The 19,070-nt window shown below is 34.6% G+C and overlaps 2 protein-coding genes and 1 pseudogene across 4 annotated transcripts; 1 reads left to right on the top strand and 2 right to left on the bottom strand.

Annotated features, from left to right (window-relative positions):
- Window positions 1-1,883: 1,883 nt before the first annotated feature.
- Window positions 1,884-18,914, top strand: LOC114182215 (uncharacterized). Its single transcript, XM_085672062.1, is given in 15 exon segments — window positions 1,884-2,239; window positions 2,319-2,958; window positions 3,049-3,340; window positions 3,343-3,555; window positions 3,558-3,774; window positions 3,776-4,046; window positions 4,048-4,200; window positions 4,286-4,840; window positions 10,586-10,856; window positions 11,103-11,353; window positions 15,754-16,037; window positions 16,546-17,653; window positions 17,804-18,094; window positions 18,195-18,342; window positions 18,345-18,914. Coding segments are annotated over 15 exon segments (5,496 nt in total). The 3' UTR covers window positions 18,791-18,914.
- LOC114181793 (uncharacterized) lies at window positions 5,685-8,226 on the bottom strand. 2 transcript variants are annotated; one of them, XM_085672293.1, is made up of 2 exons: window positions 7,586-8,226; window positions 5,685-7,448 (listed from the first exon to the last, which is right to left on the bottom strand). In XM_085672293.1, exons 1-2 carry the CDS (start codon window positions 7,904-7,906, stop codon window positions 7,371-7,373), a joined length of 399 nt encoding a protein of 132 aa, XP_085528419.1. In that variant the 5' UTR covers window positions 7,907-8,226; the 3' UTR covers window positions 5,685-7,370. The 2 variants fall into 2 exon arrangements, with proteins under 2 accessions (XP_085528419.1, XP_085528420.1); XM_085672294.1 differs by having other exon boundaries at window positions 5,685-7,445.
- Window positions 13,831-15,370, bottom strand: LOC146887211 (uncharacterized; annotated as a pseudogene). Its single transcript, XR_014994364.1, has 2 exons — window positions 14,275-15,370; window positions 13,831-13,960 (listed from the first exon to the last, which is right to left on the bottom strand). The product of XR_014994364.1 is annotated as an uncharacterized LOC146887211 (transcript).
- Window positions 18,915-19,070: the final 156 nt, after the last annotated feature.

The raw sequence follows: 19,070 nt of genomic DNA, 5'->3' as shown, positions 1-19,070 counted from the left end.
GCTTCCATCTGATTTAGCAAAGAAAATAATAGTATCAAGATGAGTAACATCCATATGACCATAATTAGAATCACCATCTTAATAAGCAAAATGTGTTTCTATGATCTTCACATTATTTGTAAGATGCTTTGGTGTACAATAAGTACAATTCAAATGGTATTTACCATTGTAAAGATAATATATACTTTCATCTTTTCTTTTGTCAATATTTTCAAATTTTCCTTTTCCCTTTTTCACATTATTGTGCCACTTATGATGACAAAATGTGTCTTTGAAATTTTCTTTATAACCATGTCCATAATCAATATCACGATCATGAAAATATAAATCAAATGTTGCTGCATTCACTTCTAGGAATGGAGCAGAACCAATTTGGACAAGTTTCATGATTTTTTTATCAAAAGCTCATTGCTTTGTTCAGCCATACAAAGGCATGAAATAAATTCAGAATATTTATTGTTGCATTCACTTCTGGGAATGGAGAAAATTAGGTGGATCTTATGATTTTTCATCAAAAGCTTTATTGCTTTGTCCAGCCAGCCATACATAGGCATGAAATAAATTCATAATATTTGTGAAATCTCTTTTCACACTATTTTTGTTGCATGAGCAAATTAGTTGTTTAGATGCTTTATTTCTTTATTTAATGGTATCTCAATATCCATTGCATCTAAATGTATTTCAATATTTAAAATCCAATATAAGGAATTCTTCCTTGTAATATCAAGGGTCACAAATCCAAATTTTGCAACGTTTTGCGTGTTTAGAACTAGCACATAAAATAATAATATTAATAATAATAATCATCAAAATAATAATAGTAATAATAATAATCACCATCATAATAAAAATAAAAATAATAAGACGGAGATAAAAATTAATAAAGTCAAACAATTCCTATCATAAGAGGAAGAATATAAGGTAAACTTATAAATTGAGAAAGGATTAGAAAGAGCCTGGATTGAGACACGCAGAGCACTGTCGTTAAAGAGAAAAAACCTCCATTGGTCCTCAGTTGGTTGAAGCATCATGCTGATAACGTGTTATGAAAGAGAGCCAATAACAGAGAGAATAATAGATAATAGAGAAAAGAAGAAACAATAGAGAATAGAGAATGAGAGAATAGTGAACAACTCATCTATGTATTACTATTGAGTCCTATATATAGACACAACATGTAATCCATCTAATCCATAAAGAAACAAATCAACTTAGTTAATACAAATATTTATATAAAGAGAAGTAATGAATATTAATCATATGAGTAGATGTCTCAAATCAATAGACAATTATTAATTCATAATATTAACATATATATATATATATATATATATATATATATATATATATATATAAATTATAATTAAATATGTAATATTATTAGAGTATTAAAAAGGAAAGAAAAATTAAGATTGAGAACAAAAAGTAAAAAAAATAATAAATAATAAATGTGACAAAGAAACAATTATTCTAAATAAATCACTTTTATATATATATATATATATATATATATATATATATATATATATATATATATATAAAGAAATAGTGCAAAAAAATATTTTAAAAGCATTATGAATAAATGTGGATTATATAAATTCAACTTAATCAAACAAATAAATTTAAATCGAACCGTTTGGAGAGATAGAATTAACAAAATGAAAATGACGTATAGTGTATATTATCTTTATAAGATGGAGATAAAAGTTTAACATTATTGTGTTGACTACTGTTGCATTGACCAAAACTGGAGCATACTAGAAAGAGACCAACAGAGATATTTTCCAAAAGTTTCACGTGTTTAATGTACAACAGGAGGACCCACTCTAATTACTGTTTCATACTTTACCCTGCATTACCTTACATTTCATTGTTTGAATTTCATGTTTATTCAAAGTTTGATTCCATTTGGTCCCAACACGCTCAATTTTCACTCCGGACTTTGTTCTAATGCCAACTCCAAGTTCCCTTGGTTTCACATACGATGTGTTCCTCAACTTCAGAGGGAAGACACGCGTTATGGTTTCACTGGGAATCTCTACAAAGCTCTGTGTGACAGGGGAATTCACACTTTCATCGATGATGAAGACCTTCAGAGCGGAGAGGAAATCACACCAGCACTTCAGAAGGCAATTGAAGAATCTAGGATTGCCATAGTTGTGCTCTCTCAGAACTATGCTTCTTCCTCCTTCTGCTTGGATGAACTTGCAACCATCCTTCACTGCCACACCCAAGGATTGTTAGTTATACCGCTCTTTTATAAGGTCAACCCTTCTGATGTTAGACACCATAGAGGTAGTTATGGAGAGGCATTAACTAAGCATAAAAAAAGGTTCAAAGATAAGAAGGAGAAGTTCCAGAGATGCACAATTGCTCTCATCTCATCTAGTTAAAAGAGCTTATGAGGTCAAGACATTGAATGCAAAGGATGCTCCTAAGTTGCTTACATGGAAAGCGTTCAAAACGGAACAAGTTGATCCAAGTTATGTAAAGGTCTTGAATCGTGTAGTAGCATATACTTCTGGCCTTCCATTGGCTTTGGAAGTAATTGGTTCCAACCTATTTGCAAAAAGTGTGGAACAATGGAAATCTGCTGTTAATAAATATAAAAGAATTCCTAACAATCAAATCCTTGAGATACTTAAAGTAAGCTTTGATGCTTTGGAGGAAGAGGAGAAGGGTGTTTTTCTTGACATTGCTTGTTGCTTCAAAGGATATAAATTAACAGAGGTCGAGATTATGCTTCGTGCTCTTTATGATGACTGCAGGAAACATCATATTGGGGTGTTAATTGAAAAATCTCTCATAAAGGTCAGTCAGAGCGGAACAGTTGAATTGCACGACTTGATTAAGGACATGGGTAGACAAATTGACCAGAAAGAATCACCTAAGGAACCAGGAAGGCGCAGGAGATTATGGTTACCAAAAGATATAATTCATGTTCTAAAACACAACACTGTAAGTGAGACAGATTCATGAATGAATGGTTTGGTTTCTCATCTTGCTTAACCTTTTTTTTGTCTCATATAGTCATGTTATATTTAACAGGGAACTAGTGAAATTGAAATGGTGTGTCTTCATTTCTCCACAACTGACAAAAGAGAAAGGGTGGAATGGAATGGGAAGGCCTTTCAGGACATGGAAAACCTCAAAATACTAATTATTAGAAATTTTAAATTTTCCAAAGGTCCCAAATATTTTCCAGAAAGTTTGAAAGTAATGGAATGGCACGAATATCCTTCAAATTGTTTACCATCTAATTTTCATCCCAACAAACTTGTCATATGCAAGTTACCTGACAGTTGCTTTGCGTCATTTGGGTTTCATGCCTCATCGAAGGTATATTTTCCTCATCTTCTAAAGTGATAAATGTACTTAAAATGTATCCATTAGGTTCTTATTTCCTTCCCTTATTGTTTTCTTTGCAGAAGTTCGAGAATCTAACAAGCTTGAATTTTGACGACTGCACACTTCTAACACGAATACCAGATGTATCTGATCTCCAAAATTTGGAGAAACTTTCCTTTGAATGGTGTGATAGTTTAACTGCAGTTCACGACTCGGTTTTATGACTAAACTTAAAATATTGAGTGCAGAAGGTTGCTCAAAGCTTACGAGTTTTCCATCTCTTCACTTGACCTCTCTTGAAAGACTAGAACTTTCATATTGTTCCAGTCTTGAGAATTTTCCTGAAATATTAGGAAATATGAAAAACATAAAAAGACTTCAACTGATTAACCTTCCCATAAAAGAGTTGCCGAATTCATTTCAAAAATTTAATTGTGAAATGTGATTTTGTTAGGTTAAGTAGCATTTTCATGACGCCTGAACTGTCTGATTTTAGAGTTTATAACTGTAAGGGGTGGGAATGGGAAAAACCAGAAGAGACTCAAGAACAAATGGGCTCAATCGTATCTTCAAAGCTAGATGATTTTATGGCTCTTTCTTGCAACCTCAATGATGATTTTCTTTCAACAGGTTTCACGCAATTGGCTCATGTGAGTTATCTATGGCTACGGGAAAGTGATATCACGTTCCTTCCTGAAATGCATCAAAGAATTTCACAACCTGCATGCTCTTGATGTGAGTGATTGCAAACTTCTTCAAGAAATCAGAGAGGTTCCACCAAAATTAAAACATTTCAAGGCAAAAAATTGTACATCATTGACTTCCTCGGGTTCAAGCGTGTTGTTAAACCAGGTTTTGTGTTGTTTTTAATGAATTTGATTTGATAACAGATAGTTTCATTTGATGAATTGTTGAATAGATGAACTGTGACTAGCAGAAACTTCACGAGGCTGGAGGAACAGTGTTTATCGTTCCAGGAGGAAGTGTTCCAGAGTGGTTGGATAAACAAAGCAAGGGACCTTCAATTTCTTTCTGGTTTCGAAATAAATTCCCTGCCAAAGTACTTTGTCTTCTTATTGCACCTGTACTGGGCCCTTTCGACTTGGCTATACCCATGGTGTCCATCAATGAAAAAATTAGAAAATCTCTTTTTCATATGAATAAAGAAGTTAAGATTTTGGAATTGGACTATACACATCTCTTCGACATACGAGAGTTAAATTTCGAAGATGATCTTATGGGAGTGTCTACAGAATGGAAGCAAGTGGAGGTCACCTATGAAGGTTTGTTTGATACCTCCGTCATTAAAGCAACAGGAATTCATGTAGTAAAAGACGAAAGCAGGAGCGTGGAGGACATTCGATATGATGATCCTTGTACCAACAATAAAGAAGACAGTCATCTCAACACTTTCCAATCACAAAACTACTCATTATGTTTCTCCTTTCAGCAGTACCATTATGTTATGGCATGTATAAAGGTGTTACCTCATGTATTAATATCCCTTTATCAGCACAGAGACTTTGGAAATCTATACTGATGTGTATTCTCCTTCTCCATCAGTTCTCAACACTTGAACATTGTGTCCACTTTGTTTCTTAGCTTCTTAGCAAGCCGTTTAAACCTTTTAAGTACATCCAAAGAGTCACACTTTCTTTTTAGCATATAAGTCCTCATTTTCCTAGTCACATCAATGAATGTGATGAAATATCTATTTCCAGCAGGGGTATCAACCTATATTAGCCCATAAATTTTGTGACACATGTTACACTATAATCCTTTCGCCTTTCCAAGCCTCAACGTACCCAACCGGAATTTGTTCTCTTTAAATCTAAATCATAAAGTATTTCCCTATACAGATGAAAGAAAAGGATAACCAGAACCTCACACTTCAATCCTCCATCTCTTTCAAAATAACAATTGAATAAGTAAATACCAATTAGGCTCTTATAAATACACTTAAACTCCATAAGAACCTGTTAATCAGACGAATTTGGACTTTTTTACTGAATTTCAGGTACTGCAGAAAACAAAGGAAATAACATAAAGAAATGAGAGTGAGCAATCCCAATATAACAGAAGCACACAACACTCCTTTATGCTCTAGCTAACTCTCACCTGATTGAAAAAATTAAGGCCTTCGATGATATATTTCTAAAAAGCCCTATCCCACTTAGAAGGTAGATTCCTATCAATACCACATAACTTCCGAGTTACTTATCCTCATTGTTCTAGTTGTACCACTCTTTGCTGGATCACATATAAGATCCTTTATGTTAAACTTTCAAAACTAGGTTCAATTAACCAAATCTGCTATTCATGTTGATAGAACAAAATATAAAGAAATATCACATGCTTTTTCATTTCAGATAAGGAAATAGTTACAAGTCAAAGGTTTCCTACCTCCTTTTATTTGGCTCTGTCTGACATGTAAAATTTCTTGTTTTCTAAATTAGTTCCATTGCATAACAATTCAATCACTCTATTTGGCTCGGTGCTTTCCATTGATTTTATTTTATTTTATTGAAAGTGAATTCATATCATCTACAAACTTACAGTTATCTATAGTTTTAAAGAAAAAATTTGGATTTAAGTGTTTCAATAGAGTGATTGAATGCTATGCTTCACAATTAGCTGGACAAACAATGACATGCTTTTGGACTTCTTCTACACTAATATGAATTCAATAGCTAAAGCATAATATAAACAACAGGCACCTCTTCTACTTTCCATATCAGGAATGGAATGTTTGCAGTCACTGATTCTAAATCTGCAATAAGCAAGGCCTTTTCTAAGCAACAACCACAAAATAAAACCAGGGGTTTCAACCTATATTAGACCATAAATATCTGAATGGATGACTTTCAACTTTTCAGTTGCCTTTTAGGGTAAAAATTTAGAAAATTTTCCCTTTGTCTGTTTGCACTGAATACACTCCTTACACAATTCATCTGGAAGCAGTACAATAGGCAATCAAAACACCATATTTCATTGGTTGAGCTGATGTAAATCTCTGAAGTTCAAATTTCTAGATCTAAGATGCAAAAGCCATTCATTTCTATTCACTGCACTGGCAAAACACTGATATTTCAAAATGCTCATTCTCACCCGAAATGTCCTGTTTTGAGACAAGTTAGCATGTATAACTAACCTTCTGTTCGTATCAAAGACACTCAAAGAGTTACCTTTCATTGTCATCATTAACCCTTTCTGCAATAGTTGACCCAAGCTTAAGAGATTTGTGTTCAAACCTGCTACACACAACACATCTTCGATAATGACATCTCTGCCATCATAATCTTTTAAACCATATGTTCATTGCCCATAGCAATCAAGTTGTTATCATCTGCAAAGTGAATCCTTCCATGAGCTGCCTCATTTATACGAACATGAGCTGCCTCATTTATACGAACAAACTAGTCTTTTCTACTAGTCATATGTGTTGAACATCCTGAGTCCAAATAACAAGATGATTCATCCACAACATCAGTGCCAGTTTGAGCCATCAACATTATCGCTTCTAAATCAGAATTATCATCTTGTGCAAGATTTGCTTCGTTTTTTCGGTTTATTCTTTGCTAGTATAAATGAGGCAGCTCATGACAGAGACAACATTTCGAAGATGTGTTGTATGTACCAGGTTTGAACACAAATATCTTAAGCTTGGGTCAACTATTGCAGAAAGGGTTAATGATGACTATGAAAGGTAACTCTTTGAGTGTCTTTGAAAAAAAAAATTCTTTACTCCCTATCCATCCTAGAAATGTCGAGAAAAATGACCAAATTTTTTGCAATTATAACACATAACCTTTTTATCAAACTTCCACTCCTTCCTTCCACTGGAAGAAGCATTCACCTTCTAATCTTTAGCCTTTGTAGAGTTACCAGAACCATTAGAATTGTGATCAAGTTTTTGTTTATGCCTTTTCTTTCCCCCTTTATTCTTCCCTTTATAACCAGACCTTGCTTGGAGAGCTTGTCCTTGGATGTGTCTTCTTTCATTTATCCTGTAATCATGCGCTTCAAGCAAATGTTGCAACTCTTCGATCTCCATGGTCAAACTTTGGAGGTAAAGTTCTCATAATCTTGTCCACAACCTGCTGATATGAGATGTTATCTCAACAAGATCCCATAGCATGAACACGCGTTCTTGAATTTTATCAAAATAATCTGATGTGGTTTCACTATCTTCCATAGTCAGAAATTCAAACTGTTGTAGTAGAATTTGGAGTCTTACCTTCTTGATTTTATTACCATCATCATAGGTCTTGACCAAAATTCCCCATTCTTCTTTGGCGATGGCTGCTTTTGAGATTTTGTTAAAGATCTTGGGACTCACACATTGATAAATGAGGATCTGTTCCTTGCTATCAAGCTTTTGCTGAACCTTGTAATTTTTCTTTTCTTCATCGGTGATCTTCGACCCCAATTCTGACAGCTTTTCGGCCACCACTTCTGCAGCATCTTGAAAGCCAAAGATGGCTAGCATCTTAATCTTCCAATCATCAAACATCTTGCCGTAAAAAACTAGCAACACCCCTTGTATCATTCCAACCATTTCTTTTTTATCAAACTTGGAGGTTCTTCTATCTTCTTGTTTCGCTCAAGAAACCACACCACAATATGAAGAATCATTCTTGGCTCCGACACGTCATTTGGAACGCGCTTCCCGCTCCCGAAGCGGACACCGACGCGGAGGTGGAGCAGACACCTGCACGACGCGGTGTCCGGAGCTTGCTCATGGATGAGATGCGGCCATCAATTTGGACACTGCATCAGATACGCCTCCATTTATTTGGATACCGCATCAGATACGTAATTTGGGAAAAAATTTCACCGATCCCAAATTTCAGAGTGAAAATTTCACGAGTCAAACATTTCCACATCTATTCACGTTTAAGATATTCATTGTAGATTATATATACGTATCAAAAAGATTGATATTTTTTAGAGAATAAAGGGAAACTAAAGAAAATTTAAATTAAAAAGGAAATTAAAGGATAAAAAAAATAATCTTTCTTAGTTTCTATCAAAATAAAATAAAGATTAGCAACAAAATAAAATCTATAAAATATATAAGATTTGATATTTTAAATGTTTATTTTATTTTTTTATTATAAAATATAATTATTAGATTATATATATTTTTTATAAAATTCACTTAGTATATTTGTTTAAGATTATATATATATATATATATATATATATATATATATATATATATATATATATATATATATATATATATATATAACGGTACAAAAATATAACGGGAGAGAATCCAAAATTCATTCTTATAAATGATAAAATAATCATTTTAAAACTCATGAAAACCCAGTTAAAAGTTATGAGGTATACAAAAAAGAAGTTATTTTTTTCTTTCTAGAATTTGGGCCTTTGTTTCCAATACGTGAAGCATACGAGGTAGCATGTTCTCTCGGCCTTTTGCAATTTTAATTGATTTATTGTATACCGATGCTACCCTACAAGATGATGTCATTTTCATTTCTTAACCAATCTTTTCCCATTTTGTATAATATTTAAATAATAACTTATAAAACATCATATATCTAAATTACAAAAATATTTATAATTTATTAAATAAATCTCTAGTAATATCTATGTCATGTGCATTTCAATATGATGGTTATTACAAGTATATACAAAATTAATTTAAATAACTTCAATCTTTGTAATTCATACAAAAATTAATTAAAACTGCTTTGACATTTAATTATTTAAGTATTTTTGATAGATGTATTTTCAATTTAGCTGTCGTAAAATTAATTAAATTAAAATATAAAATAAATATATGTTTTAGGATGTTACTACCATCCTTCTAATAAACTTTTCGATATGAAATTTGGCTCCGGAATAATTATTTCTTTAATTTTTTAAAAGTAAATATTAATAGTATTTTTATTATATTTTAATTAATTTCTTTGTCTTAATCCAACTCAATTAGACTAATATATTTGTTTTGCTTCAACCTCAAATTTGTAGAAACACTCCATCTGAATTATCTGATAATTTTTTTTTTGTGTGAATAATAATACTCAAAATTCTATTTATACTAAGTTTATAATGATTATTTATGCTTTCAAATCTGTTTAGAGGGAGAGTTTTTCAAAAACTTTGGTTAGAGAGTGATTCTTCTATAATCTATCATGATTTTTTAGATCAAGAAGTGATTTTTTTGGAGTCTTAGAGAGAGATGACATCCGTATTTGCCTTTTTATAAGCATATACACTTCAAAGTTTTTCATGATTTTTGTGAAGGAAATCATTGTACTCATAAAACAATTCCAAAACTGAGATGGACTTTTGTTTTTGAACATGCACGGATCCCTGAACTCTATTTTTTCGCTGTATATTACAAAATATCACATTTTTTGGAGAAAAAAAAATATACATTTCTTATATACTCGTTTCTTCGTTCGTTTATTACTGACAGCCTTGAAACTTAAGATTTTGAAAGTGCGTAAACAATTATGTTATGAGATACCATATTGATATTTAATATTTTCTCAAATATTATTCACTCATTACATTATGTATCTTATCTCAAATTTTCTTCTTATCTCTTTTAGAATATCCGTGGAACTATATCTCTAAACATTAACTCACAGATTGGGCTGCCTACTCCTTTTGAAAAACTCAACTAATCTAGTCATGAAACATATAATCAATAATACTGTAACAATAAACATATAATCAGCTTTTAGATTATCAAAGAGAAGAAAGATTGAAATTGAGAAAAACTAAAAAACATTCACAGTTAACGGAAATGAATCAATAATTTAAAAATAATTTTTTTTCATTACAAGAGATGTAGTTGCAAAGAAAATCAAAGTGCACGTATGAATGGAAGTAGTAAAAACAATAGTTTGAGATTATTAGGAATGAATATGACTTAGATCAACCCAACTTAATCAAACAAATCAATTTAAACTCAACTGTTTGGATTGGGTATAGAATTATCAAAGGTGAAAATCAAGTGAACTAATCCAAGTTAATTATGTCATTTTATAATTTATAATCTTTATAAATGAATGTTAATAACATAAGTGGAGCAGTATTGTGTGGCTATTGTTTGCATTGACCAGTGTGAGGCAAATCAGAAAGACCGAAACAACACGAGGATATTAATTTTCCAAAAGACCACGCTAATTACTGTTTGGCACTTCACTCTGCATTACCATACATTTTACTCCTCCAATTTCATGTTTATTCAAAGTTTGATTCCATATACAGTCCCAAGACGCTAACAATTATCACTCGAGACTTTGTTCTAATGGCAACTCCTGGTTCCCGTAGGTTCACGTACGATGTGTTCCTCAGCTTTAGAGGGGAAGACACGCGTTATGGTTTCACCGGCAATCTCTACAAAGCTCTGTGTGACAGAGGAATTCACACTTTCATCGATGATGAGGATCTTCAGCGTGGAGATGAAATCACACCAGCACTTCTGAAAGCAATTGAAGAGTCTAGGATTATTAGACTGCATGGTCCCTCATAACTGAAACGTAGGAGGAAGAAAACAGCAAGGTGCTTGACAGAAGATCGTGATAGCAGAATAGTGATCAGAAAAAGTGAAAGCATAAGCGAAGAAAAAGTTCCCTTATTATTGGTGTAAGCAAAAGATGGTTACAGAGGTTATAGTTTTAGAGGAACAAGTTCCTTATATACAGAAAAGGTAAAAAGAAGTAACTGCAAAATAAAAACGGAAAAACTGTTTTAAAACAAATTAATAGATTCTAAGACCCCCCGCAGGCTGGCAATATATATTAAGATTACCAAGCTTGGAGTTGAGCTGAGTGAAGAGTCTAGGAGGGAGAGTCTTTGTCATAATGTCGGCAAGTTGATGATTGGTTCTGACAGGAAGGAGTTTGACCAAGCCTTGCTGAATCTTTTCTCTTATAGTGTGGCAATCAATCTCTATGTGCTTAGTACGCTCATGGAAAACAGGGTTATTGGCAATTTTGATGGCAGAAGTGTTGTCACAGTAAATGGTTGCAGATTGTGCCATTGTGATATTCAAATCGTGCAGCATATGAGTAAGCCACTGAACTTCACATACAGTTTGTGCTAAAGCCCGATATTCTGCTGCAGAGGAGCTCCTAGATATGGTGGCATGTTTCTTTGATTTCCATGCTATGAGGGTGTTCCCTAGATAGACCAGAAAGCTTGTTACCGATCGTAGTGTGTCAGTGCACCCAGCCCAGTCGGAATCATTATAGGATTTGAGTTGAATATCACTCTTTGCATCAAGAAAGATCCCTTGTCCGATGGACCCCTTTAGATATCGAAGGATTCTGAACACCGCTTGATGATGATCCATAGTTGGTGCAAAGACATATTGACTAAGATGATTGACAACATAAGTGATGTCGGGCCTTGTGTTGGTCAAGTAGATAAGTTTCCCAATGAGTCTACGATAGGTTGTGGGATCAGGAAGGGCTTCACCATCTGCATGATACTTGACAGAGAAATTCATAGGAGTGCTCACAGGAGAGCAATTTAACATGCCAGTTTCAGATAACAAGTCGATGGTGTATTTTCTTTGAGAAAGAATTATTCCTTTATTGCCTCGGGCAATTTCAAAGCCAAGAAAGTAGTTCAGATTTCCCAAGTTCTTCAGTTTAAAACGTTGATCAAGTAAAGCAGTTATACGATGGGTATTTTCCACATTATCTCCTGTGATAATTATGTCATCAACATAAACTAAGAGAAGTGTGATTTTACCTTGATTGTTATGAATGAACAAGGAGTGGTCAGCAGATGATTGTTTAAAATTGTGACTAAGAAGAAAAGATGATAGTTGAGCATACCACTGACGGCTAGCTTGTCGGAGGCCATATAGAGATTTGTGTAAAAGGCATACCTGCTGAGGATCTGTTTTCGTCATTCCAGGAGGCATATCCATATATATAGTTTCATCTAACTCACCGTGCAAGAACGCATTATTGACGTCAAGCTGGATCAATTGCCAATCTTTAATCGCAGACACAACAAGTATCATACGTACTGTTGTAAGTCTGGCCACAGGCGCAAAGGTGTCATGAAAGTCCATTCCTTCGAGTTGAGTGAATCCTTTTGTGACTAAGCGGGCTTTGTAGACCCATTTATGTTTTAACTTGTAGACCCATTTACAACCTATAGAGGAGCAGTTGGTAGGGAGCTTGACTAACGTCCATGTCTTATTTTGTTCAAGAGCTTTTAACTCCGTATCCATGGCATCTCTCCAATTAGAGTCTTGAACAGCTTCGTTGAAGGATTTTGGCTCACTGTGACTATCAATGTTGAGAGTGACCTGTTGGAAATGAGAAGATAACCTAGATGGAGAAACATATGACTGAATGGGGTATTTTGAAGATTTGACACAGGCTAAATCTGTATGATAATCTTTCAAATATGCAGGAATATTTTTAGTTCTGTGAGATCTTCTATGACCAATGTCAACAGTACTAGATTGTTCAGAGTTGTTAACTTGGGTAATGATTTCAGAATGTGCAGACGTGTTAGCTTGTTCACTAATATCATATTGCTCAACACCAACAGTATCACTATATGCATTATCGGGCTAATCAAAAGTAGAGTTGTATGATTGATTAACAGGCAAACATATATCAGTTTTGCTAACAGCAGAATCATCAATGTTAATGCAGCTAGGAAAAACATCTTCATAGAACAAGACATTACGAGACACTTTGATATCATGATGCTTCAAATCAAACACTATGTACCCTTTTGTATTAGATGGGAAACCAAGAAAAATGCCAGGTTTTGCACGAGGATCAAACTTAGAACGCTTAGCAGATATAGTTTGCATATAACACAAACATCCAAACACTTTAAGATTTTTAAAATTATAAGAATCACCATATAATTTTTCATAGGGAGTAGAATTTTGGAGAAAAGGAGTAGGGGTTATATTAATCAAGAAAGCAGCATGAGTGAGTGCATAAGACCAAAAAGGTGTTGATATTTTAGATTGAAAAAGTAAAGCCCTAGTTACATTGAGCAAGTGTTGGTGCTTTCTCTCGGCAATCCCATTCCGTTCGGGAGTCTCTACACAACTGGTTTGGTGTATAATGCCCTTAGAGCTAAAGAACTCATTCGTTTTAAATTCACGGTCATTGTCACTCCTAATCACTTTCACTTTGGTTTCAAACTGATTTTCAACAAAGTTAATGAAGTTAGTGAGATGTGTTTTGGTTTCAGATTTATTATGCATGAGATATATCCAAGAGTACCTACTAAAATCATCAATGACAGTTAAGAAGTAGCGATGACCATGTAAAGAAGGAGTGGGTGCAGGACCCCATATGTCAACATGAATGAGATTGAAACATTTATCAGCACGAGATTGACTATTGGAAAAAGAAAGTTTCTTTTGTTTTGCCATATGGCATACATCACAGTGTTCATTTCTGATATCTATATAATCATGTTTACTTTTCAAGATGTGTAACCTTTGATCAGATAGGTGGCCTAACCTTCTGTGCCATGTATTACTACAAGCAGAATTAACAGAATTCTTGGAGTCAGACAAAACGTATAGTCCTTCATGAAAGCTAACTGAACCAATCATCTTTTTGCTCACTTGGTCCTGAATGAGGCAGCCAGAGTTAGTGAAAACAACATGTACTTGAGAATCTACTACTAACTTTGAAATAGATATCAAGTTATAGTTGAAATCGGGTATAAAGAGAACATTATGCAGTATAATACCATTATTCAACTTGATATCTCCTTTGTGAGTGGCATTAATACAAGTACCATTGGGAAGGTTTATTTTGACATGATTAATCCTTTTATATGAAGTAAAAGAATCAAGGTTTATGGCAACATGATCTGTAGCCACTCAATCTATACTCCATTTCTCATTATTATGAAAGAAACTACGACAATTAAAGATATTACCTGGCTCAACAGTGTTAGAGTAGATGCTACCGACGTGACTTTGTTTATGAGTGGTGTTATCAGAATCACCCCCAGGTTTGATTAAAGCCATCAAAGCTTGATACTGTTGTTGAGTAAATTTCACCTCCTGGTCATCTTCACCATTCTTGGGTTCGTTGAATTTGGCTTTAGTACTGAAGGTTTTATGACCGGTAGGTGGAAATCCATGCTTCCTATAACAAGCATCCACAATGTGGCCATTTTTACCACAATGGGTGCAGACACACTTTCCCCCTTTATTATTAGGAAACCCATTCTTGTTGTAACAAACGGATTCAACATGACCGCTTTTCCCGCAAAAGGAGCATGTGGTTGCTGAATTATTTGCAGCGGCCACAATTTTATTTTCTTGATTACCAATCATATGATTCCTGAACAATTGTCTTTCTTGCTGCATCACATAGGAAAAAATTTTCGAAATAGGAGGTAAAGGATCCATTAATAGAACGTGAGATTTGATATTACCGTACTGCTCATTCAAGCCTCTCAGAAACTGCATCTCACGATCCTCAGATTTCCTTTGGATGACTAATTCTGAAACCTTGCAAAGATCTTTGCAGCTACAAATGGGATCCGGACGAAAGTTCTGAAGTTCATCCCAGATGACCCTTAATTTTGTGAAATAATCGCTAACAGTTTGGTCCCCTTGTTTTAACTGTGATGCGTCTGATTGAAGGTATGAAATACGGAGTAGATCACCTTGAAAGAACCAAACCTTGAGATCTTTCCATATCTCTTCAGCGTTCTCAATTCACAGAACAAATTGCCTAATTTGAGGTGAAACAGAGTGCACAAGCCAAGAAACTACCATATTATTGCATCTTATCCAGGCATTATGTGAAGGATCACCTTTTTCTGGTTCAGTAGCGACCCCGTTCACGAACTGTAGTTTGTTCTTGGCACTCAAGGCTGTTAACATAGACCTGCTCCATGAATGGTAATTTCTAGGATCTAACACCGGCGACACAAGAGCAACCGCTGGACTTTCTCCAGGATGTAGGTAAAGGTGACCTTCACTGGTGATGGACATTTTTTCAGAAATCTCTTCTTTAGTCATGGTGAAGAAAGAAGGAAGATAAAACCGTGAAAGAAAAAGGAAATAACAGCAAGACAGATGAAAGAATCAGAGTAAGCAAACCGGGCGCAGCAGAGCTCTTCAATCGAAGAGCTCTGATACCATATTAGACTGCATGGTCCCTCATAGCTGAAACGTAGGAGGAAGAAAACAGCAAGGTGCTTGGCAGAAGATCATGATAGCAGAATGGTGATCAGAAAAAACGAAAGCATAAGCGAAGAAAAAGATCCCTTATTATTGGTGTAAGCAAAAGATGGTTACAGAAGTTATAGTTTTAGAGGAACGAAGTTCCTTATATAAAGAAAAGGTAAAAAGAAGTAACTGCAGAATAAAAACAGAAAAACTGTTTTAAAACAGATTAACAGATTCTAAGAAGGATTGCCATCGTTGTGCTCTCTAAGAACTATGCTTCTTCCTCCTTCTGCTTGGATGAACTTGCAACAATCCTTCACTGTCACACCCAAGGATTGTTTCTTATACCGCTCTTTTATAAGGTGAATCCTTCAGATGTAACACATCAAAAAGGTAGTTATGGAGAAGCATTGACTAAGCATCAGAGAAGGTTTAAAGATAAGAAAGAGAAGTTGCAGAAATGGAAGATGGCTCTGCGTCAAGTGGCTGACTTGTCTGGGTATCATTTCAAAGACGGGTACACCACCTTACCAATCTTTTTACTTCATTACTTTTCTTGGATTAAGTTTTACTTCTCTAATGATATAACGTTAAAATTCTTGTTACCCTTTACCATACAAATTACAAGTATTAAGACATGGACCGGTCTCAATTTTTGCCAGGGACTTTTCTAAATACTTTAACACTTTTAAGATTTTATTTTCTGTTTCCTCTGTCTTCTCAGATTCGATTTAATGATAAACCTTTTCGTGGGCACAGTTAGCTGTACCGTTAGTGATTAAGTAAAAACGATTGGTGCTGGTATTTTTTTTGTGCAGATTTACACATCTGTGTAATAATCAAAAAGAAAAATTTTGTACCACACAACCTACACTCACAAAATTGAAGTTTACTGTTTTTTTCCCTCTTTTTATTGCAACTTCACAAACAACACTCTTTTCTGTTTTATTTTGGTTTTACAGCTCTATATAGTTTTCTGATTTTTTAACAATTTTAGCCTCATTAAACCTTTTTGTTTGAAATAGTAATGGGTACGAATTCAAGTTTATTGGGAATGTTGTGGACTGGGTCTGCCACAAGATTAATCCTGCTCGTTTACATGTTGCGGATTACCCTGTTGGACTAGGGCCGCAAGTGCTAGAAGTAAGAAAGCTTCTAAACGTTGAATCTGGTGATGGATTCCACATGACAAGGATCCATGGAATGGGTGGTGTAGGAAAAACAACACTCGCTTTAGCACTTTATAATTTGATTGCTGACTGTTTTCATGGTTCTTGTTTTATTCAAAACGTGAGAGAGAAATCAAAAAAGCATGGACTGGAACACCTCCAAAGCATTCTTCTTTCAAACGTACTTGGAGCGAAGGACATCAACTTAACAAGTGAGCATCAAGGGATTTCAATGATACAACAAAGGTTGCAGCGAAAGAAGGTTCTCTTGATTCTTGATGACGTTGACAGGTGCGAGCAGTTACAGGCACTGGCTGGAAGCCCTGATTGGTTTGGTCCCGGCAGCAGGGTCATCATCACAACTCGAGATACACAACTGCTTGCATCTCATCAGGTCAAAAGAACGTATAGTGTCAAGACATTGAGCAAAGATGATGCTCTTCAGTTGCTTACATGGAAAGCTTTCAAAACGGAACATGTTGATCCTCGTTACGTGGAGGTCTTAAATGAAGTGGTAATTTATGCTTCTGGCCTTCCATTGGCTTTGGAAGTAATTGGTTCCAACCTGTTTGCAAAAAGTGTGGAAGAGTGGAAATCTGCTATCAACCAATATAAAAGAATTCCTAACAATCAAATCCTAGAGATTCTTAAAGTAAGTTTCGATGCTTTGGAGGAAGAAGAGAAAAGTGTTTTTCTTGACATTGCTTGTTGCTTCAAAGGATATAAATTGACAGAGGTTGAGATTATGCTTCGAGCTCTTTATGATGACTGCATGAAACATCATATCGGGGTGTTGGTTGAAAAATCTCTCATAAAGGTTAGTCGGGGTGGAACAGTTGAATTGCACGACTTGATTAAGGACATGGGTAGACAAATTGACCAGAAAGAATCACCGAAAGAACCAGGGAAGCGCAAGAGATTATGGTTACCAAAAGATATAATCCAAGTTCTAAAATGCAACAAGGTGAGTGAGACTCGTGAATGGTTAGGTTTCTCTTCTTGATTCGCCTTTTTTGTCTATCATATGGTCATGTTGTACTTGTGTTTTTTTTCTTTAACTTTATATTGAAGTCTGACATATATATTATGGTTGATTTGTCTTGTGGAATAACAGGGAACAGGTGAGATTGAAATGGTATGTCTGGATCTCTCCCCATCTGACAGAGGAGAAGTGGTGGAATGGAATGGAATGGCCTTCCTGGACATGGAAAACCTCAAAATACTTATTATTAGAAATTGTAAAATTTCCAAAGGTCCCAAATATCTTCCAAATAAGTTGACAGTACTGGAATGGTGGAGATATCCTTCACCTTGTTTACCATATGATTTTTATCCCAACAAACTTGTCATATGCAAATTACCTGACAGTTGCTTTACATCATTTGAATTCCATGGCTCATCAAAGGCAAATTTAAAGAATATATTTTCCTTATATTGTTAATTGATAAATGCATTTAAATTTATTCATTGATTCTTATTTTTTTTCCTTATTATTTTTTCTGCAGAAGTTTGAGAATCTAACCGTCTTGAAATTTGACTACTGCAAACATTTAACACGGATACATGACATATCTAATCTGCCAAACTTGGAGAAACTTTCATTTAAATGGTGTGAGAGTTTAGTTTCAGTTCACAACTCTGTTGGTTTTCTGACTAACTCAAAATACTAATTGCTGAAAGATGCGAGAAGCTACGAAGATTTCCGCCTCTCAACTTGACTTCTCTTGAAAGACTAGAACTTTCATATTGTTTCAGTCTTGAGAATTTTCCAGAAATATTAGGAAAGATGGGAAACATAAGGAAACTTAGTTTGCTTAAACTTCCCATCAAAGAATTACCAGATTCATTTCAAAATCTTACTGGACTGCAAGAGTTAGACTTGAACTGTGATTTTGTTCACTTAAGTGGCAATATCTTGACGCCCGAACTGACTAGGCTCTACGTTCTTACTTGCAAGGAGTGGAAATGGGTAAAATCAAAAGAGGGTGAAGAAGATGTGGGCTCAACAGTATCTTCAAATGTACAATCGTTTTGGGGTTCTTGCTGTTGGAACAGAGAGGCACCGCTAAAAGAAAGCTGCTCTGAGAATATTTTTATTTAGACAAAGTGAAAATGTCTAATCACACTAATGGTGAGCAATGTACAACTGAATGTAAAGAATGACTTATATACAAGTCAGCACCGAACAAACTAAAACAGATTTTTAAATCACAACCTAACACCCTTCTCTGATTAAAAAACTTTTACAAATGGAAATCAAGAACATTCAGGGATGTTCTCATTTCATTGAACCTCTCGTGCTTCAAAGCTTTAGTCATGACATCAGCTAATTGAAGTTCAGTCCTGCAATGCTTCAATTTGATGCTTCCCCTGCTAACTTG

Source organism: Vigna unguiculata, chromosome 4, assembly GCF_037176805.1.
Source record: "Vigna unguiculata cultivar grain cowpea cultivar isolate G323 ecotype 2 chromosome 4, ASM3717680v1, whole genome shotgun sequence".
NCBI lineage: Eukaryota > Viridiplantae > Streptophyta > Magnoliopsida > Fabales > Fabaceae > Vigna > Vigna unguiculata.
The sequence above is the reverse complement of the archived record's forward strand: the minus strand, read 5'-3'. Positions and strand labels throughout refer to the sequence as shown.